Source organism: Cantharellus anzutake, assembly GCF_015039405.1.
Source record: "Cantharellus anzutake strain C23 chromosome Unknown EI90scaffold_90, whole genome shotgun sequence".
Taxonomy (NCBI): Eukaryota; Fungi; Basidiomycota; class Agaricomycetes; order Cantharellales; family Hydnaceae; genus Cantharellus; species Cantharellus anzutake.
The window spans coordinates 211,439-231,391 of record NW_024067040.1 but is presented as its reverse complement, the minus strand read 5'-3'; the positions used below and the strand labels follow the sequence as shown (position 1 = coordinate 231,391).

At 51.2% G+C, this 19,953-nt stretch overlaps 6 protein-coding genes across 6 annotated transcripts; 4 read left to right on the top strand and 2 right to left on the bottom strand.

Annotated features, from left to right (window-relative positions):
* Positions 1 to 42: 42 nt before the first annotated feature.
* On the top strand, positions 43 to 5,389 carry EI90DRAFT_2978572 (uncharacterized protein). Its single transcript, XM_039055940.1, has 12 exons — positions 43 to 839; positions 908 to 1,365; positions 1,423 to 1,726; positions 1,782 to 1,957; positions 2,018 to 2,409; positions 2,467 to 3,396; positions 3,466 to 3,526; positions 3,593 to 3,831; positions 3,886 to 4,140; positions 4,197 to 4,850; positions 4,901 to 4,996; positions 5,051 to 5,389. The coding sequence occupies exons 1-12, from the start codon at positions 295 to 297 to the stop codon at positions 5,204 to 5,206; spliced, it is 4,266 nt and encodes a 1,421-aa protein (XP_038910072.1). The 5' UTR covers positions 43 to 294; the 3' UTR covers positions 5,207 to 5,389.
* Positions 5,390 to 5,472: 83 nt separating this feature from the next.
* Positions 5,473 to 7,756, top strand: EI90DRAFT_2940607 (RNA polymerase III subunit RPC82 helix-turn-helix domain-containing protein; the record flags this gene model as incomplete). Its single annotated transcript, XM_039055253.1, has 10 exons — positions 5,473 to 5,541; positions 5,599 to 5,838; positions 5,898 to 5,988; positions 6,038 to 6,285; positions 6,346 to 6,393; positions 6,545 to 6,601; positions 6,661 to 6,870; positions 6,932 to 7,195; positions 7,257 to 7,394; positions 7,451 to 7,756. 10 exons carry the CDS (start codon positions 5,473 to 5,475, stop codon positions 7,754 to 7,756), a joined length of 1,671 nt encoding a protein of 556 aa, XP_038910071.1.
* Positions 7,757 to 7,911: 155 nt separating this feature from the next.
* On the bottom strand, positions 7,912 to 8,719 carry EI90DRAFT_3082238 (uncharacterized protein). The gene is made up of 3 exons (XM_039061992.1): positions 8,560 to 8,719; positions 8,292 to 8,500; positions 7,912 to 8,199 (listed from the first exon to the last, which is right to left on the bottom strand). The coding sequence occupies exons 1-3, from the start codon at positions 8,630 to 8,632 to the stop codon at positions 7,957 to 7,959; spliced, it is 525 nt and encodes a 174-aa protein (XP_038910070.1). The 5' UTR covers positions 8,633 to 8,719; the 3' UTR covers positions 7,912 to 7,956.
* A 372-nt stretch (positions 8,720 to 9,091) lies between these two features.
* EI90DRAFT_3082227 (Metallo-dependent phosphatase-like protein) lies at positions 9,092 to 11,716 on the bottom strand. Its single transcript, XM_039061991.1, has 13 exons — positions 11,451 to 11,716; positions 11,179 to 11,355; positions 11,040 to 11,099; positions 10,843 to 11,019; positions 10,700 to 10,775; positions 10,577 to 10,638; positions 10,448 to 10,488; positions 10,162 to 10,356; positions 9,935 to 10,083; positions 9,719 to 9,807; positions 9,625 to 9,660; positions 9,503 to 9,556; positions 9,092 to 9,429 (listed from the first exon to the last, which is right to left on the bottom strand). Exons 1-13 carry the CDS (start codon positions 11,584 to 11,586, stop codon positions 9,188 to 9,190), a joined length of 1,494 nt encoding a protein of 497 aa, XP_038910069.1. The 5' UTR covers positions 11,587 to 11,716; the 3' UTR covers positions 9,092 to 9,187.
* Positions 11,717 to 13,624: 1,908 nt separating this feature from the next.
* On the top strand, positions 13,625 to 14,472 carry EI90DRAFT_2680264 (uncharacterized protein). Its single transcript, XM_039053453.1, has one exon. It carries the CDS (start codon positions 13,733 to 13,735, stop codon positions 14,198 to 14,200), a length of 468 nt encoding a protein of 155 aa, XP_038910068.1. The 5' UTR covers positions 13,625 to 13,732; the 3' UTR covers positions 14,201 to 14,472.
* Positions 14,473 to 14,561: 89 nt separating this feature from the next.
* On the top strand, positions 14,562 to 15,937 carry EI90DRAFT_3020792 (uncharacterized protein; the record flags this gene model as incomplete). Its single annotated transcript, XM_039057547.1, has 8 exons — positions 14,562 to 14,795; positions 14,854 to 14,898; positions 14,931 to 15,071; positions 15,130 to 15,202; positions 15,274 to 15,348; positions 15,407 to 15,631; positions 15,695 to 15,790; positions 15,819 to 15,937. The coding sequence occupies 8 exons, from the start codon at positions 14,562 to 14,564 to the stop codon at positions 15,935 to 15,937; spliced, it is 1,008 nt and encodes a 335-aa protein (XP_038910067.1).
* Positions 15,938 to 19,953: the final 4,016 nt, after the last annotated feature.

Sequence of the window (19,953 nt, the reverse complement as noted above, 5' to 3'; positions counted from 1 at the left end):
AAATGTCCACGATCCTTTTCCCAATTCTGGGACAGACTCGACACGATCTCTCCAGACTTCTTGCCTCCCTTGTCTGCAGCACGTCATAGGGAAGAATCCTTTATCGAATGCGACATTTTCCAAACCGTATACATTTTGCTCTAGATCAAATAGCTTCGACCAAATTTTTGCATCCGTAAAGGCGGAAATGACGAGCGCCGCATGTTGAACGCGTGTTCGCAAGCAGTTTGACGTTCACCATTCCGCTAAAGGCCCTCCCACGTATCTAAGAAAAGTGAGGGCGTTGAGTACAAAATGCAAACGTCCGATCACCAATCTCAGGATTCCCGAGCGTCCTCGCTCCTAAATCTTTTGCCCTCATCGACATCTGAGCAGCAGCAGCAGCAACAGCAGACCAAAGCTGAGACCAGATCTTACAATCCCCAGTATCTTCCTGCACCATCCACTACATCTAACCCACATACCAGCGACGCCGACTCCGACAGGCCAAACTCCATATCTGTTGACGCGCTGTTCCGCAACATTGGTCAACAGGGCGCCGCTACGAATATGCAGCAGCCACAACAAACGCAGCAGTATCGCCAAGCTGACTCGCCTACCCCTCCTGAGCACTATCAGGAGCAGGATACGAGCCACGAATACAACGTTACTCGAAATCCGTTGTCAACCAGCTCAGAAAGACAGAATGTGCTGTTGTCACTCCTTGGGAACGTGTCCTCTTCTACTTCGGAGCCTCCGCCTTTGGATTTGGACTCCACCGTTCGCCCACGTGTTCCGCCAAACTCGATGTCTCCGAACGAAACTCAGGGCAAAATGTTGCTGGATCAACTGATGGCTAAGTAAGTGGTAATTTTGTTGTTCATCTCATGACTGTCGTTAACCTGGAGGTTACACGACGAAACCTTAGTTCTGGATCAGAATCTAGGAGTCCTGTGAATGTCCCCCAAACCGCAGAGCCTTATCGCTCCCCGTCACCAGGATCTTATTCGTCTCTGCCTCGAACGACGTCACCTCCTGTCAGGCACTCGTCCCCTCTGAATCCCCAACAAGAAGCCGCTTCTCAAACTGCGGACAGTGGAAGAAGCATGTTTGGGACCTTCGTCTCGCCTTTCGATGCATTTTCTTCCGTTCCTCCACCGTCCTCGACGCGGAAGAAGCCCGTTCCCCCTGTGAACCCTCAGTCGCAATCCCAGCCCGCACCAAGCTCCAATTCACCGGCGCGTTCTATCTCACCCCGTGGAGCCCAGGAAAACTCTCAACAGTTTCCTCGACGCTACTTGTCGCCGGAGGATCCATTTGCGAACCCGACTACAAACCAGTCCGATGGGGAAGCTCAACCCAGTGGAGACAGGCAACCTAACCCTGGTGAGTCGAGGTTTTTATATTTCTGTCTATGCTCGCTTAGTGACTTCTTGCCTACAGCCACGAGGTTATCTCCATCGCATCAAGGGCCAACAACGTCTCCACCTCCATATCCTTCACTAGTTCTTCATCCCACCATCTCGAGGGACTCTCCTGGCGTGGAATCTCCCGTACTTACGCCTGTGGTGCCCGCTCCTGTTCCTGGTGTTAAGGAGATGGAATCGTCCTCGTCCTCTTCTGGACGCGAGAACAAAGCAGTAAAGCATGAGGACTCATGGTCGACGAAACCTGCCGCTGCGACCATGCCCGCGGCATCTACACCCCCAGGACAACCCAGGCCGACTGCCCGGGTACCCGCTCCGTCGTAAGTCTGGGCTGGAACTCGTTTCAATCATCCTGACTGATGAGGCGTCCATTAGCCCTGGAGCTCCTACGTACAACCTGGATATGACAGCGCCCGTTCGTGATTCTCCAGTCACAGCGCCATCCGGATTGACCGCTGTGACCCCTATTGCGCTCCTGAAGTTGGAGAACATTTACTCTCAAGGCACAACCATTGCGGTATCTGGTTTTATTGCGTACGCGATGACGCGGGGTAAATTGCTTGAGACACTATACGATCCCTCCATAAGCTAATCACACCTATGGGATCTAGGACGTGTTCGTCTGATTGCACGCTCGAACGGCTCGAGAGCTTTGCTTCATTTGCCTAGTTCGTTCCCCCCTTCGACTTCAGCGACGGATATGGTCGTCAGCGGAAACCTTTTGGCCTGCGTGACGAGTGATGGTGGCCTGGTGATCTGGGAAGTCCCAGCCGAATTGGACGAGAACCCTCCCGTTGCCATTCTCGTCCACATATCTCCTACGGATGGAGCCTTCGGGCTTAAATTAGTGAAATGGCACCCTAAACAGCCTGGAACCATTGCAGTCGCTTCTGACAGGGAGGTTTACGTATTCAATATCAACGAAGCAAGGCGTACCTTCCAAGGAGAAGAGACAACCCTATCTGAACTATCAAAAATTGCAACCGTCATCAATGTGCCCTCGGTGTGTAGCGCTTACTACTTTCGTGCACGATGGTCCTGATTCTCCCCTTCGGAATAGCCGCTTGTCAGCTTTACATTCGATGGTCCCCAAATTGCTCTGGCGACAATTTCTATTGATTCTACGATCACGTTGTGGTCGATTAAAGACCGTCTCCCATTTTGGTCTGGACGGGTGCCGGGAGAGGGGCTGCCTTCCTCGATCGACTTCCTTGATGGGGGCATCTTGGTTGGCCGCAAACAGGGCACCGTTCTGCAGTTCCTGCCCGTGATGAGTGCTCAGGTGGCAGCGACTGTGAAACTAACTATGGGCCAGAAAGTCGTTCGCGAAGATGACGAATCCATATTCTGCCATGTCGGATACGATCCTCGCATCAGAACCCTTTGGGTTGCGCACAGCTTGCGTCCCTCTCTTTTTGCCATCCAGCTCTCATTTGAGTCCCCATCCCAAGACCCGGATCAATCGCGCACAACCCCAGTCAGCACTCCAATCATCGAGCAAATAATTGAATTCCCAACTCCGATGCAATGTATCAACATGGCAATTCTCGTCAGTGACGAGTACGACAATATGACTGCTGTCGCTTCGTTTGCAATGCACCAGGGTGGTGTAGACCAAATCAACATATCGATGGAAACTTTCGAGTCCAGCCTGGCTTCCGCTACTACAAGACTTCCTCCTGCCACATATGTGCCGGAGAAGGAACTACCTAAGTCAGTCGCATCGACATTGACGGCGTCGAAGAAGCCCCTGACACCGACTGCCACTGGTCAAAGAGTGGCCCAATCAACCAACTTCGCGGTTCCTGATCCTAGCGGTCCTCTTTCTGATGGTGAGGCACCTGAGGTCAATCCTTCGAAGAGCAAAAGTGGCCGGATTGGGAAATCCAAAGAGAAGGCACCAAAAGGGGACACAAAGACGGCGACTGCCGAGGCAAAGGCGGACACCAAGGACCCCGAGGGTATTGTCTTATCGAAAGATCTTCGCAAGGTACGCGATCACTCGGCGACTCATACCACTTCACGTGGCCCCTAACCTACTTCACTTTCGGATTTCAAGGTGGAGGACAGTCTGCACACTCGCATTGGAAAGCTGCTATCGAAAGAGCTGGATAAACAACGTGTGTGATCTATTTCAGATCGCGCAGCACGATCTTTTATTCTGATGACTCGTTTGATACATCCAGAGCAACGCATCGAGGAAATTCGCCGTGCAGACCAAGAGGCGGATTTCGCTCGTCAGGAAACCATACTTAAGTTGATCTCTACTGAGCTGACAAAAAACACGACGAGGGTCGTGGAGCAGGCAATTAAGAGCGAAGTCCAGAATACTGTACTCCCTGCACTTGAACAGATCACCAGAAATGAGATCAGGGCAGCTTTAAGCAACCAAGTGGCTAAGGGCATCGCGGACTCTCTGAAGCAGGTCAGCGGAATTGTTGCCTGGAGTGACAGGGGGAGTCTGACATGTTGAGTTTAGTCATTACCTAATGAACTGGAGAGATTGCTTTTGCGCCCAGATGTGTCATCGCATATTGCCAGGACGTTCTCGTCGGCTGTCACTCCACTCATCGAGCGTCAGGTCAAAGATGCCATCTCTAAGACCCTCATTCCCGCATATCAGCAGACGTCGAACGCTATGCACATGGAACTGTCCAGGGAGATTTCCACCGAGGTACTCAACCTCAAGAAGGAAATCACAGCCTGGCAAGGAGAAGCCTTGCGGGGCACTGAGGTAAGTTTGGGGTACCCGTGTTCACTCCCTTCTGTCCTCACCCTGCACTGTGTCAGACCGTCATCCGAGACATGGAGCAGAGTGTTCGCACTCTGAGCGAACAAGTTCGGACGCTCACACTTCAAGTGACTTCTCAATCGCAGGGCGTCACTCACCGCTCCTCTCCAGCTGCCGTTGCTCAGGCCCAGGCTCAGCATCAGGCGAGCCAACATTTGCAGCACCCTCTTCCTCATCCGCATATGTCGAACACCTCTCACTTGCGTCACGGAAGTTTGGCAACCTTGGCAACATCCAATCCGCTTCCTACTCTCCTAGGACAGGCAGTCGCTCAGTCTCAATCTCAGCCACCAGCCACCAGTTCGTACGGATCTGGAATGTGGCAGTCCAACCCGCCATCACAGTCGCAATATGTTCCCCTACCTAATCCTCCACCTGCTCAGCCTTACAAAGCCCTTCCTCAACAACCGTTGCAGGCGCAGTCGATGCAACCCTCCTCTTCCCTTCGCCAAGGCGAATTGCCTGGGCCCACACAGGTCGCCCGTCCGATCGTTGGCGAAGACTGGGATGAAACCTTCTTGAGTACCCTCTCTAAACAAGACCCAAGACTTCTGCGCGAGTTACTGCAAAGATGCAATCCCGAAGTCGTCATGCCAACTAAGCGCGAAAACACGCCTCTGAGTCAAGCGGTGGTACTCACCTTGATCCATCGAGTAAGCACCTCTCCCACTCCACTCCGAACCTGGCGCTCATTGCGCGGTAGTTGTCTGAATCCTTGCTGGAGCTTTCACCTCAAGATGAATCCTTCAAAGTAGCTCTGTGGTGGCTGCAACGTGCGACCTACACGTTGAATCCTAATGTGAGTTAAGGCCCTTGGTTATTAGCTCTGTTCGCATTACTTATCGTATCTTAGGATCGACTTATCACGTCCTATGTTGGGCCGGTTCTGAATACGTCACAGTCGATCCTCAGCCAAACACTCTCTAGACTTCCTGTTGGCCCTGCAAGCAACGAGCTCGAAAATATGATCACTCAGATTCAAAGATCTCTGGTAATCACCCCTTCCTAACGATATCTACGGTGTTTCTCTATGCTTGTGTTTCATCCAATTATGCATCCCGTTGGTTTGTTGTGACTCCTGATCTGTTCATGCCCTACCTTTTTCTTCTTTCGCACCATGCTGGCATAATGTTTCTGTTCCATATTGTATAATCCCTTTTAACATGAACATGTTATCTTTTCTGCAAGCTGTACCTGCTGAGTCATTTCGCTTACGTAATCCCTGAGACCAACTCTTCACCTCGAGCCCAAGCGCCAGACTCTGAGTCGCGATCTATGGCAGACAAAGAGACGACACGTCTATGTATACAAATTATCCGGGATCACTTCGGTTCAGTTACATCGGTGTGTGCTTTTTCATACGTCTTTCTCTGGGTATTCATAACCTCCGAACTCGCGCAGCGCGTGGCAGCCGAACTCTTGGGCAGAGGGCGCTTACGACTAGCTGACATCTTACGCGCGACCCGCATGCGGCCAAAAGTTATTGCTAACGCACTCCTCGTTCTCATTCAACATAACATTGTGTGGTACTGTGAACCAGAAGCGGTTGGACAGCAGTTTGAGATAAACTGGAACGAAATCCTGCACCGCTTACGCTTTGGGAGATACCTTTCGGTCGCCAGGGAGCTATTCAACGAAGAGGTGAATAAAAACTAGATACCTAGGCATGAGGCCGATTCCCACTGTTTTCCTGTGGGTAGGGTTACGACATTGTCCACCTTGTCATGCACCATGGGAAGGTCAGAGCAGGCGATGTAGTACCATACTTTGCAGAACCCACTGACATGAAACGTACGTAGTCATTTTTCTCCTTTGCGATTCCTCCTCTAATGCCCCATAGGACAACCAAGATACCGCAATGCCCTCATATCTCTTCTAAATTCACAATATCTCAAACCTACCGCTCCTGTCCTTCAAACTTCCCCGGGAGATCGTTATCTTCACTATCAAAAGGATGCAGAACGAAGGAAAGCTTCGGCTCCGAATGCCAAGAAGGGGACGATCAGTGCAAAGGATCGAATGGAAATTAATCAAGAGGCTTCAAAACGCCTGCGAGATGAAGTAAGATCGATAGAAAGGGGCGGATTCGTAAGCGGTGATTTATGATTTTCAATCATGTCCTCTTAACGTTCTAATCCTTGGAATTAGAAACGTAGAGCCAATGATTTAAGCATCAAAGAATCGAAAGGCGTTAATGTAAGCACACCTTAGCTTCTTCCTCGTATCAATATATGTTAAATCTAGCTTTCCTATAGCGGCAAAAACCGGACGAGCTCGATATAGAAGTAAGCCAGTACTAATTGGAGTGCGAGCGCGATCTCTGAGATGCTCGACGATAATCTACTAGGAGGAAGCCTGTTTACGCCTGAACGCGTCTAAATTTGACATCCATATCCGTAATCATGTGCGTCCCTCTTTCACCCACTTTTCTTCTGAGCTGAGCCTAAAGTAGCCTTTCCCCAGCTTATCGTCGCATCCGCCGCAGAACGATATAATGCGTCCGCTGGCGTTGTGATGCGCTCAATTTTATCTGCCGCCGCAATGTCTGAGTCCACCTGCACGGATGTGCGGAGTGAACCTTTCAGCGTGCAGATGGTATTGCAAAGTCTCCCGGCAAGTAGCACATTGAATGGGATTGCGATAAAAGTCAAAGGGACATCGGAACAGATACGAGTGCGAACGACCTTTCATTTTAGCCCAAAGCGTAACCACTCACGATGACCCCACACCTTAGGCTGCTTATGCAAAAGAATATATAAATGTCCTTTGCGCAACCGACAATCCCACCACGGCAGGACATGCGTCCGCGTTCGCTGCTTTCACTGATGGCGCGAATTCATCGTCCATGTCCCAGCGCCGAATCCAAGTTGAATACGAGATGATTGCCAAGTTAATGAGAAAAGATGTGTATTTGACTTTCGTACGACAAGCATATGGCAGTTATGCCGTGCGGATTGTCAATATACTTCTGGAAAAGGGAAAAACTGATGAAAAGGCGGTGAGAGCCATTTCCCCACTTTTGTCCGGGCTCTAGACCAATGACATCTTCGTAATATTAGATCGCTCGATCTGCCATGTTGTCACCAAAAGACGTCCAGTCATTATTACCAAAACTCTCGAGCTCCGCTCTCATCTCCCTTCAAGAGGTTCCGAGATCCAGTGAACGATCTGCTTCAAAAACAATTTACCTTTGGTTCGTTTTTTTTTTCTTTCCTGGTTCATCATTCGAAGTGTTCAACACTGAATATGCTAGGTTTGTGGATCCACTAAACACTTATTCAACTCTCTTAAAGTCCCTTATAAATCACTTACGAACATGCACATCCGCCTTTTTACCGAGTCTTCAACGCCCACTATATCTGCTCTCCTCGAGAAGCGCGAACGGAGCGACGTACGAGGTCGGGAGGAGGAACTGATGACCCGCGATGAACGAGAAGCACTGCAGGAATATGAGCGAAAGAAGGAGAGGTTACGAGTGTTAATGGGGCGGGTGGACGAGAGTGTCTTTGTGATGAAGGATTTCTGTCCCACGGCTGGGGTTGGTGTGGAAGGCTTGTAACGCCTACTGTTGAGCTACTAGTTTGTTTACTTTAGTTAGTGGATGGTTAGCGACAACATCAGGCTGGGCAACTGCAGTTATTTCCAAGCGAGTACATGCAATTATCGTTATAGATGCGCAATACGTAAATACACTGACTTCTATACATATATGCTCCCATGCTTTAACTTTATGCTAGATCGACGACAAATAATACCTTGTCAGTGATCGCTGTGCGCTTCTTCCACCCCTGTTTGTACAAGTGGAACAGCTGTGCCCGGTGGAGCACCTCCTTCCATGATGAAACGCCAGATATGATAACCATACCCTGCACCGGCTCCTAAGCCTGCTCCACCAAGTATCAGATGTATCAGTCGAGCTCGTCTCCATAGGAAAGCGGTGATGAAGGGAGTGGAAAGGACTGAACCAATAATAGAATAATCTTGCGCCCGAATGCGATTGACCTAGGGATGACATATTAGGTTTTATCGATGGATGAGTATACATAGAAAGAGCAGGAAGAGGACTCGCGAAGGAACGGAGTGAGGATGCGTACATCGTAGGTCAACTGTTGCTGATGTTCCCGAAGCGCAGTGGGACTCTGTGTTCCCTGATAGAATCCAGACGCAGCACCAACAGCACCACCCACACCACTGCTAACCCACGTAGCTCGTAGAATCCTATTCGCGGTTAGTAGCGTCTGGGGGCTTCGGATGGAGTAGATTATGTATCCAATGGGAGCGACAAGTGAGGCAATTTGTACGCCTTAGTTGAGAGAGAAGCAGTTGAGGAATGGTTTCCATTTTATTGTAAAAAGCGCTCACCCCGTATTGCCGATGCTCTCAATATAACTTCCCGGTCAGTCACCTCGTCTTGGATGGCTCGTTTCAACGACATCTTACAGGAGCGTGGAAGGGGTTGTATCGGCACTTGTCACGAGGGGATAAATGATGCGTGGGAATTCGGCTCCGGAGTGTCCCGGGGCTTTGTGGGGGTGATGTGTTGACGCGGATGGCTATATATATATAGGCGTGACGTGCTTTGCGGAGGTGGCTGAAATGTCTGGGCTAAACCATTCGCGGATGTCCCATCGGCGGGCATATGGGAGATAACCTGGGCTTGAAGTGACATGCCGATGCCAAAGAGTTGAGGTTTCATGCATGTAATTGTTCTGTGCCACGACTTACATGACGTTGCGTCTGTTGCGGAAGTTTCGCACCAAACACGAGTCCGCCGGCAACTAAGCTCAGTCCGCACGGGAAAAGTCGGGAAAATTAATAATCATGATCCCGAACCGTGGAAGCCTCCAAATTAAGTAAGGGGTTAGGACATAATAATAATCATAATGAAATTGAACTTGGACATCGGTCATCAACACAAGCGATCACGAACGCCAACTGCACAATAATGGAAGCGAGACAAGTCCATTCAAAATAGATTGATAAACTGCCCCTATTGCGACCATTTTACGCCGGCCAACGCTCCAACGAATCTCGTGGTATGTGCCTTATAAAGGGTCGAATTCCTTAATATCACTCCATCCCTAGAACGAATAAATTGGACTGTGAGGCGGTTTCGGTCTTGAAACAAGAGCTTGCTGAAACCGAATACGGTGTCATCGGCCCAAGTGATGTATGAGGGTTGTTCACCGAGTGGGGCGAGTCCCTCGATGTTGCCGGCTGCCCCAGTAACGACTGATAGGGTGATGCATAAGGTGAATTTTTACGTAACCCCACGATGAGAAAAAAAAAGGGGGAGTACGCTTACTGTACCACGGTGCCTTGGGATTATTTAGGCCAGCTGGGTCTACGACGTCGTTAGCTAGTAAACGTCATCAAGGTAAGTCTGTGGGAATGATGTCTAGAAACAACCGAATCCCAGAGTCTTACCGATTGGTGCGATCTCCTGCATGTTGTGTACGTGTCCTGTGAGGAAAATTCAGTCTCTCATCAGTCATTACAAGTCAATGTGATTACGACGTACCAAAGACGGCCAAATCGACACCGTATTGTATAAACAAAGACTCAAAAGCCTTTTGACACTCTGAGCAAGTTGGCTTGGAGGAGTACCACCTACGATGAATGCACATCTTGCTTGGCGGACTCTTTCTGGTTTCACAGTGGCACACTCACGGACGATGCCCCGCGACAATAAGCCAAGCTATTTGTAGATATCAACGATCAGCCACAACAGCAGAACCCCAATTGCGCGAGGGTTATCATACGTGTAACAGCACGATCCACACTGGCGAGATCCTGTTGCAGGAAATTGAACTGCTGATTCTTCCCGCCAAATGGACCACTCCCGAGGTTTGCGCCGCCACCAGGTTCATCCGGTCCAATAATCCCCTGTTTTTCACATTGCCATGCTAAATCAGCCCACACATCACCAGCATCCAATTCCATGTAGTAAAAAAAAATACGAACGTTACCCAAATCTGTTTCCGTATCAAACATGACAAAATGAGCCATGCCGTAGTCAAATGAATACCAGAACGGAGGCTTGGCGAGCCTAGAGGCATGTGTGCGCGCGGATGCGGCGGCGACCGAGGTTAGGGAATTTATGGTCGTTGCAGTCGGCATGACGAGACCGTAGCGGTTAATGAATGAGGAAAAGTTTTTCTGGAAAACGGCAGGAAAAAAAAAAAATTCAAATCCCAGAATATTAAGACAACTGTTTTGATGCTCTATAAGAAATGGAAAAAAGGCGGACCTGTCCGGCTGCACATGGGAACGGCATCTCCACACAGGTAGCTACAAGGAGAAGGAGGACCGATTATGGTAAGCAGTGTCCTGACCGCTTGATCACGCTGAAATGATGATGGAGAGAGAGAGAGATCACCTTCGTGATTTCCTGGACCGACCATGTAAGGTTTGATGCCGCTTATGGGCTGCAACTGTAAACTGAATTTGAAAGTCAGGGGAGGATGTCGAATAAGTAAGAAGTGTTTGCTGCGAAACTCACAAGAATCGTTCCGTGATAGACTCGTAAGCTTGCGCTTGGAAGAACGCATAAAGAGGATTTGCAGTAATCCAATTATCTGCATTATATGGATGTTTAAAGCTATAACCCCACGCGCGCGCGCGCGCGCCCAACACCGTACGTACCTGCATATGCGATGTCACCGGGATGAATGATAAAGTCGTATTCTGAGCTCATTCGGTCTAATGCCCCGATAGTGGTATGCTCGAGACCGGGCTCGATACGGGGAATGAGGTGCCGCTTAGAAGCTGGAACGGTCATCCCATCCTTCCCGAAGAGACCCATGTCGATGACAGCTGCTGCTGTAAAGGGGTCATGTCACCAGGAATACGAGCGGTAGTGAATGTCAACACGCTGGAGTTGGTCGACTCGATTTTGTAATCTGCCAACCCCATGGGACGAGATTGTCAGACATACACGATGGTGGAGACGCCTAGGAACATAACATATTTTTTACATACAATAAGTCGTGTATGGCTGCAAGCCAGTGAGTACGACGGTGTTCGCCCAAGTGCGTGAGGTCGGAAATGTGACACTGGAATCACTTGACGCGCTGAACGTCAATGTGCCGATGCGAGTTCCATAGTGAACGGTTGGAGTGGCAATCTGCTGGAAAGTATTCCAAGCTACGACCATCGCTACGACCGTTGCAAAACATGAAAACATTAACGTTAGCTGAAGCTCCTGATAACATGGGAGGGGAGGCTATTTTTTTTTTTTTTTTTGGGCTCACCAGTGGGGCCACGAAATGCCAAGCGTTGATGAATCGGAGTCGTCTTGTCGCTTGGAATTGGTGGCGAGGACACAAAGTCGCCGAATACACCACAAGTGAACAACACCACGAGTCCCCAAAGTGGTAGCCCCACCATTGAGTTAGGTCTCTCTCTCTCTCGAACGCGCTGACACGCCTGGGATGTGGATATGGATGAAGGGGGAGGGGGGTGCTCCCTATGTAGAGCCCCCTACGCGTACAAATTGTTTTTTGTAGAATCGACGGGGCAAGGGCGGTTTGTTCAATAGATACTAAAGGAGAGAAGCTTACGAGTGACACGTTCAACCCGGCTTCTGTATTGAGACATATGTAATTGAGTACTTCATGCCGAAGCAAAAGGGGGCGTGAAAGTTGCAAACGTGTGAACAACGAGACTCCCGATTGATCGAGCGCATCTCTTATTTTGTACTTTATTTCCGTGTGTTTATTTTGCCCAGGCTAGATATCCAGAACTAAAACCCAACCCCCAACCAACACATCGGGATAGACGAACGCTAGCGTCTAGATATGCATATGCAATTTAAGTTGATCGGCCGATTTATGTATTGCGCATGATATCTTCATCGTGGGAAGCCCTAAGACAATGGCCGACCAGGGTGATTACCCAATTGGCGAAATCCCGAAGGCGTCCCCGCGCCAGCGGACAAACGTACGAACACCCGAGACAGATCCGACCCCCGAACAGAATTCGGTAGACGCAGAGCCGGGAAACTCTGGGAGGGACAGGACGGAACGAGGACATTTAGACACTAAACCCCGACGACGAGGACGTACTAGCTACACGACGCTGGATGCCAATAACCCACCTCATGCACCGAACCCAAACGGATCCGGATAGCCACTTTGCCACGTGATAACGAGGCCCCGGTCCGGGACGCCCCTGCAAGCTATTGGCACTAAGTCGTAGTGACCATACACCACAAACCTAAACGCACCTGCCCAGTTATTCAAAACGTTGGACTTGCGGGCTTCGACAAATGAACCGCTTGTGTCTCTGCTTACACACTCGCGAGCTTCTTTCTGCCGTGGCATCTTGCTAGTACTCTTAGACTGTGTTCAGAATTGAGTACTTGCCATGCAAGGACCCGAACCCCGGGCCATTTTCGCTTTTTGCTCCTGGCTTCTACCCGCTGCCGGTGATGGCAGTCTGCTTCCACATTCACTGAAATTTTGCTTCCCCTCTCTCACCGAGCTCCCCATCCTGCTGCCCCACTTATTCAGATACCTCATTGGCCACCTCGACCAACGCGATGACCTTTTCATCACCGCTGTCGTCAATGCCAATTAGCTTCGCCGATGCTGGCACTGTCTATTACCGTCCACCGCCCGTTTCGCTTCTCCGCCTATCGTAAACGCTGTTGAAGCAACGCATTATTCTCACGTCGGATTATCCTTGCTTGTCGATCTGTGTGGTAAGTTGCAGCTGGGTATAATGAGCTGTTGTCCCCTTCTATTACACCGTGCCTTCTATATTTCCCTCTACCTCCCGCATTTACCTCACCATAATGCACGCACAGTTGGTGGCACGATGTTGAGATCATCCCTTCGCGTCGCTGGAGCGCACTGACCACCTGGCCACCTAATGCTAAACGTTGCCCAACTCCCCAGGTTCTGCGCTGTGCGTCCGTGACATCCCGGTCTGCGAACCTGTCTTTTCCCTCTCCTCGCCGGCCGGGGATTGGTCCGAGCACTACGAATCCACTGCTTCATGTGACGGTTTCAGTCGCGCGTTCCGGAGGCATTCCATACCATTCGTTTATTGCTGACGTGAGCTGATTCCTGTTTCTCTCGTGTCATCTCGACTGGAGGGTGTAGAAGACGATTCGACCTCTGACTTGTTGGGTCGGTCAGGGGGGGTCGTTGCCTACTCGGGTCGGGGTTGCAAAGGGAAATAACGTTTGAAAAAGTGTCCGTGAGGCGTGGCGGTTTGTGAATCTCAGATACAAAAACCAATTAACAGCCAAAGCATTATATTAAGCGAAGGTCAATCGCCGGTCACAGCTTACCCACGATTGTATGAGCCACATTATATTGGGGAATGTATCACCATCAGTCTTATGTATACTTAACAACCCCGAGTCGACACCGCCAGTGGCGGTGGAAGTGATTCATTGCCAATGGCTCCACATGATAAAGGGCTTCTCCCGAGGTAGTTCAAGGATCGACCGGCTCGTCTTCCGCAAGTGGACCAGCGCGTGATCCTTGCACCGCACCCCCACAAAGGCCGTGTTGGAGGCACATGCATGACATGGATGCACCGTTGTTTCAGAGAACTTATTGTTATTCCATCTCTGCAATCAAGCCCCAGAAGGACGGCTGGGGCTGCCTATCTCAAGTACGCAACAGGGGATGTCGCCGTGTGCAACCGCACCAGAGCTGTCGCCAGAAGCCAGCTACGCATCTTCCGATGGCTAGCTCCAGAAGTGGACAGACGCGCGCGCGCGCGTGCGAAAATGCTTCATGTGCCCAAGGCTATGTACAGGTGTGCGGTGTCACCGTCAACGGAAATGGGCACGAAAACTCAGAAACTTTTTTGGGACGGGGCGAGGAGGCCGTCACCACTTAGGGTGCAGAGATACTTGGCTGAAGTGCATTCCGAGGGACAGACTGAGTTCGACGTGGTAATCAGGGTTGCTAGGAGCGGAAGAACGAGGTACCCACGCATTCCGATCATGGGTGTGAGTGATGCAATGAAGGTGCATGAGACCTGACCACGATCCCAGCCTCTACAAGGACCAATACGCAGGCGCTCCCAAAACCAATCCACCGCTCTAGGCAGGAACAAGGTCTTGACAGATGGCACGGTCGAATCTGGCAGAGCCACCCATCAGCGCCGCGCCAGGCCAACCATTCAATTCAATACTTTGTCAGCGATTAGCACAGGTCGTGTTCATCATCATTGTCTCCGCAAGGGGCGGGAAATGGCATGTTGCACTGCGTCCATGGCGCTTGGACCCGGCTGAGATGCATAAAAGGAGGTAAAGGAACGCCAATGCTTTAACAGGATCTCCGCAGACGCATCTTAATCCTTTTTGTCTTCTCTAGCTTACCAAAAGCACCGCTCTATTATTGATGGTCGCCATTTCTACGCTCTTTGTCATCGTCCCGGCTTTCGTCCTGTTAACCCAGGCTGCTCCTTCCCTGAGGAGGTGGCCTAGCGGCCCGGCTCAGATGAGTGAGGAAGAGGCAAAGACATTGTACAACTCTACGATCGGTGGCTCTCTCCTCAGCCGTCAGCAGAATTTGTGCCAGATGATCACTATGGAACAGCTGAATGCAATGGGTGATGCTCTACAAGATGTCAAGGTATGCGTCCGAAAACTTCAATTTAATCCTTGATGAGTTATTGAATCATTAATATCAGAACTATGCCACAGCCAACTGGGGCGGCGATTGGGACACCATAACAGTAAACCCCCCTGACGTACGTGCACTCGTTAGTACCACTGGAACGACTCCATTAACCCGAAACAGTTGGACGGCCCAGCACAGGCCTGCTACCCGAGCCCGATGCAGTTCACGGCAACGTGGAATTCAGATCCTACATGCTCCAGCTCAAGCACCAAGTTTACTGGATACATTGTAAGTCCTTCCGCTTCCAGTTATGTTACAACATTCATCGTTGGCTCATATTTCCTAGGCAGAGGGTACCAATTCTGCCCAAGTAAATATTTACCAAGGCTCCTCCGTTAGCGCCTCGACCACAGTTGAAAGTAGGTCGAAATGCGCTAGCGCCCACCGATACCACCATTGATACACCATATCCTAGCCTCTACTGATATAGGTAGCGAAACCCAGTTTACAGCTGGGCTTACGATTGGAATCCCAGCAATAGCAGAGGTCTCCTACTCAGTCTCCGGTAGATAGCCCTCTTGATTCACTGAATTCGTTCTCTCAAATCAGTCTCAATTCATCAGAAACTCTTTCTATCTCTCTCAAGAACACCAAAGGTTCCACCACTACGTCCACGAATGATGCTCGTTCTACAGTGCAGGACACCGTTACTTGCAATGGCCCGGCTAACGTAGAAGTGGACGTCGATCTCCAGACCTGCACGGCCCAAGGCAATGTCAACTTCCCTGTCACGCTAAGTGGCTGGGTGTGGTTCTACTACGGATCCACGAGGAATGGCCATTACAAATGTGCGTAGATTTCTTCTTGAATAATGAGAGGAATTTTCTGATGCCCCCTGTTCATTCGGTTAGGGGCTGTTAATCTGGATAACTTCCCTATTGGACATTGTCAGCAGACCCTATCGATCTCCGTCAACGCAAACACACAGACATTCGGCCACTTCTACGGTAAGCTTGACTTTTCTTTCTCGATGAGGTAACCTAACACTGACCTGGGCTGCACATCCGAAGGCAACTGTTCCCCCGCTTGAGCTCTCTGTAGCACAGCTGATGGCATCAATTATCGCAGCGCCCTTTCCTTTGACTTATCAATAATAATAATTACACGGACCCTGTATTGGGATTATTTGATGTACTTATTTTTTATTGTACTATATCTCGTTTCTCTCTTAACTGATGCCCACTGAGTCTCATAACTCCCCAGCCGGAAGCCGCACTCGGTGGAGGTCCAGGCCTACTATCGTGCTACTCCCTATAAAGCAAAGGCATTCTATTCACCTATATAGTCCTATCCGATATTCCCGGTTTACAGTCTGAACCTCAGTACCGTGAATGCTCAAGGTTGCAACAACAGGCCGTTTGCAAAAGACGAGTCTTCGTGGAACATTAGAACACCTCGTCTAAGCTTTGACTATCTCTTTGATAATGCGGCAGCCAGCGGGTTTCTCAGGCCCCCACCCACCCACATGAAGTTGGGACTTGGTCCCTGGGTTAGAGCCAAGACGGCGTGAAGGATGACTCGATTTGACACTGACAACATCAAGCGTCGGATGTGTTTTTTACCGCCACCTGGTAGCCACCTGTTGCAGCAACTGGGCAGCTGGGGCTGACCGTGCAAGGAGACCGTTGCACGTGTATGGGGCTGTTCATTGATGCATGATGTGAATAGCTTCGCGAATGCTGGTCCTCAAGAAAGCCATCCAGCTTTCGAAATTCACCAAACACCGTGCAAGTATAATAGACTTTCCTCGGACGAGGTGCGAGATCGAGGTGAGCAGGTCCCGGGAGAAAGATGATGGAAATCAAGTGTTGTTGTTTCACAACAGTGCTTTGGAATACGATATCAAAACCAAAAAGATGACCCAACGAATGCTATATAGGCATTGCCCGCTTGGATCGAAGTAACTAGTGATACTTATACATACACTGTGTAACACCGTCCCACACCCGCAATTCTCGTGGTTGCCCAAGTTCAAGCCTTAAAGTTTCAGTAACAATAATTCGCAACGGTTCGACCGCTAAACCAACCATGCGATATTTAGGCTTTTATCATCGTTGGCCTTAGTACATAGGCGGTGATGAGAATCGCCCCCGGGTATTCTGACACATGTATTCGTTCCGCTCAGCCTGAGCGACAGCCTTCCAGCAAGCACGCAAGACTTTCCAGCTGGAAGTTATTAGGCCCATCCCAACTGCTGCTCTCGCTATCCCTTAACATTCAGAAACCGCCACGGCGACGTACTGTCCGTGTGGAACGGACAGCAAGGACGTGTACATCATCCACATGAGTTTCCATTAAACGGGACAATCCCGGCTGTTGTCCTCCTGGGTAACGTGGGAAGCTTGAGACAATGACCGACCCAAGGGTAGAGGCTGGTAACCTGCCTAACCCATGAAGTGAGGAAATTTGTATCCGGTGCGACTACTGGACTCATCCGGAGCTCCAAATTCTTATGACGTAAATGTCAGGGTACGCCGCTGCCACTGCTGCCGCCACTGCCGCTGCCACTGCCGCCGCCACTGCCGCTGCCACCTCCTTTCCTTTCATCTCATCCTCTTTTTCTCTCTTCTTTCCCTCTTCTCTTTTTCTATCTTTATACAGACGACCTCTCTCTTTCTTTCCTACACTTGTAGCACGGACGCGCCTGACGCTGAGCACCCCGTAGGGGCACCGCCACGCTGGACGCACCGTGCACTCCTACTTGTACTTCCCCTCCAACACTCGGGATCGACCGCGGAGCCACCCGCGGTAACCCGGCTTCGTCCGAAGGTGACGTGGCACTTCCACGTGACCCGTTCACACATGTATATAAACTAAGCCGAAGCAGGACTGAAGAAGTAACCTTCTTCTCATTTCCCGCTTCAGGCAAGTACCCTAGTTTAGTCTAGCTTCCCACCCTAATAACAATACATTTCCCACTTCAGCCTAAGAAGCCACACAGGGATGTAAGCCCGAGTGAGGGCTGCCCACTATACGGTCTTACCGCCCTGCCGCCGTCCGGGCCGCTAGCGCCGAGCGCTATGCCGCTACCTCTGCCTCCCTCGAGCCATCCCTGACAGCAGAAGAAGGTTTCAACCTAATCTCCCCAACCTCCTCCAGCATGGTGACTGAAGAGCAGTACCAGGACCTGCTGACTAGGTTTCAGGAACTGCAGGCCATCCTCGAGAGCCACGTCCAGAACCCACCAGCCCCGCCTGCGCCCGCACCCGCACCCACGCCCAAGCCCAATGTCATATCCATCCCCAGCCATCGACTTCCGGTCCCTCTGATCCCTCCAGTCTAGCTCCGCTCCTTCCTCGCTAACCTCGGAGCTCCCGTATTTCACAATCCTCTCGGTACCCCTCGATGGTCACCACCCCCTCCTTTCAATTTATTACCTATGCCTCCCTAAGTACGGAGCCCCGAAGACTTCCGGACAGCTCCGACGTCCGCTAGCGCACTCCCGCCTCCACTGGGCAATACACTCGCCTGCCCTGCAGAGCCCACCTTCGGGCCTATCCCTCCTTTCCGTTTCTGGGTTATCGCCTGCCTTTCCGCTAACCCCGCGACCCAACTCGTCGGTAACATTCAGTCAGCTAATGTTTAACCCCGTTAGCTCCGCTCCATTCAGCTCCGCCATTTGCGGACCCATCTTCGCTGTAACCATATATATATCCAACTTGTACATAGGTTACACTCCAGTAATAAAATCAACTAGAGTTACCCCCCCTTCAGTTCTGATTGTCAGTCAGTAAGTTAGGGCATGGATGTGTCACTAGGCACAGCGCTCTTGGCATAAGTCACTGAGGCCAAAGCCCTCCGCCACGGAGACTCTCCCTCGTCTCGAATCTGGTCTCTGACACCCAAAGCACCCAAGGTTGCCCCCCCCACTGCCTTCGCCAGAGCAAGCGAGGACCTCGACCACTTCAAAGCGGAATGCAGAATCTACTTCCATGTCCGCACCACGGAGTTCCCTGACACCCTATCCCAAATCCTTTTCATCCTGTCGTACATGAAAGGAGGAGCTGTGGGAGCATGGGCAACACAGCGCACGATCGCGCTGCTGACGGCGGGATCCCCCGCGATCACTATGGACGAGTTCATGGCAGAGCTAGACGCCATGTTTCAAGACCCCAACTGGGAAGCCACCGCCAGGCAGAAGCTCGCCGCTTTACGGCAAGGCACTGACTCCGTGGATAAAATCATCCAAGAGTTCGAAATCCACGGTCCCGCTTCACAGCTAGGTGATGTAGGGTTGGTAGACCGCTTCAAACAAGCGATCAACGCCCGGCTCCATGAGAGCATCTACTGTCTGCGCCCCATGCCAAGGACCTGGGCAGAATGGAAACGAGAGGCTACCCTCCTTGACAACCAATGGCGGCGCTTCCAGGCAACTCAACCCCGACTCCCCCTGTTCAAGTCGCCCCTCCCCCCCGCCAGACCGTCGCCGTCACTCTCTCAGACCCCCCTGCACCCGCCACCGGGGCCACCGCCATGACCCACCACGACCCCTACTGCCCCCACGACTACAGCCCTGCTGCCTCAGCTGATGGACCTCGACCGCTCAAGGGCAGACCAACAATGAGGGCTATGCCACAATTGCAATGCCCCCGGGCACTTCGCACGAGACTGCCCCCTCCCGAAGGTCTGCCGAGTGCGCCGCATGCACCCGGAAGACCTCCGAGTACTCGCAGAAGGGCTGAGGAGCCAGCTGATGGGGACACCTGAGGAGAATGAGGAGGAGAGGGAGGAAGGGAACCCCTCTGCGGATTTTCAAGAAGGCAACCGGTGAAGGATGCATCCCGGCCACCTGCAAGCAATGATACCCAGTGTAAATACAGAGATACGGCTCCCTCAATATGAAAGTGAAGGTGACTGCCCTACCATCCCTCGCTGCAGTTGCTGTGTTGGCGCTGCTAGACTCCGGCGCAACTGGGAACTTTGTGAACCCAGACTTCATCTGGAAGCACGGGCTCGAGACGACCCCGCTCCCCCAACCCATCCCAGTTCGCAACGTGGACGGGATGCCTAACGAGAACGGAGCCATCACAGAGGAACTAGAGGCCTTGTTGACATTTGGCCAACATACGGAGCATGCCCGCTTCGCCGTAGCAAACTTAGGGCAGCAGTC

What these genes read in the sequence shown, in the direction of transcription:
- EI90DRAFT_2978572 (XM_039055940.1), top strand. Translation starts at nt 295, where the DNA reads ATGCAAACGTCCGATCACCAATCTCAGGATTCCCGAGCGTCCTCGCTC. An exon ending in AGACAGGCAACCTAACCCTG is followed by an intron (nt 1,366 to 1,422) that starts GTGAGTCGAGGT and finishes TCTTGCCTACAG; the next exon opens with CCACGAGGTTATCTCCATCG. An exon ending in GAAAGAGCTGGATAAACAAC is followed by an intron (nt 3,527 to 3,592) that starts GTGTGTGATCTA and finishes TGATACATCCAG; the next exon opens with AGCAACGCATCGAGGAAATT.
- EI90DRAFT_3082227 (XM_039061991.1), bottom strand. Translation starts at nt 11,586, where the DNA reads ATGGTGGGGCTACCACTTTGGGGACTCGTGGTGTTGTTCACTTGTGGT. An exon ending in CGGTCCAGGAAATCACGAAG is followed by an intron (nt 10,489 to 10,576) that starts GTGATCTCTCTC and finishes TTCTCCTTGTAG; the next exon opens with CTACCTGTGTGGAGATGCCG. An exon ending in CGGAAACAGATTTGGGTAAC is followed by an intron (nt 10,084 to 10,161) that starts GTTCGTATTTTT and finishes TGTGAAAAACAG; the next exon opens with GGGATTATTGGACCGGATGA.
- EI90DRAFT_3082238 (XM_039061992.1), bottom strand. Translation starts at nt 8,632, where the DNA reads ATGTCGTTGAAACGAGCCATCCAAGACGAGGTGACTGACCGGGAAGTT. An exon ending in GAGAGCATCGGCAATACGGG is followed by an intron (nt 8,501 to 8,559) that starts GTGAGCGCTTTT and finishes CTCTCAACTAAG; the next exon opens with GCGTACAAATTGCCTCACTT. An exon ending in AGCAACAGTTGACCTACGAT is followed by an intron (nt 8,200 to 8,291) that starts GTACGCATCCTC and finishes TGTCATCCCTAG; the next exon opens with GTCAATCGCATTCGGGCGCA.
- EI90DRAFT_2680264 (XM_039053453.1), top strand. Translation starts at nt 13,733, where the DNA reads ATGACATGGATGCACCGTTGTTTCAGAGAACTTATTGTTATTCCATCT.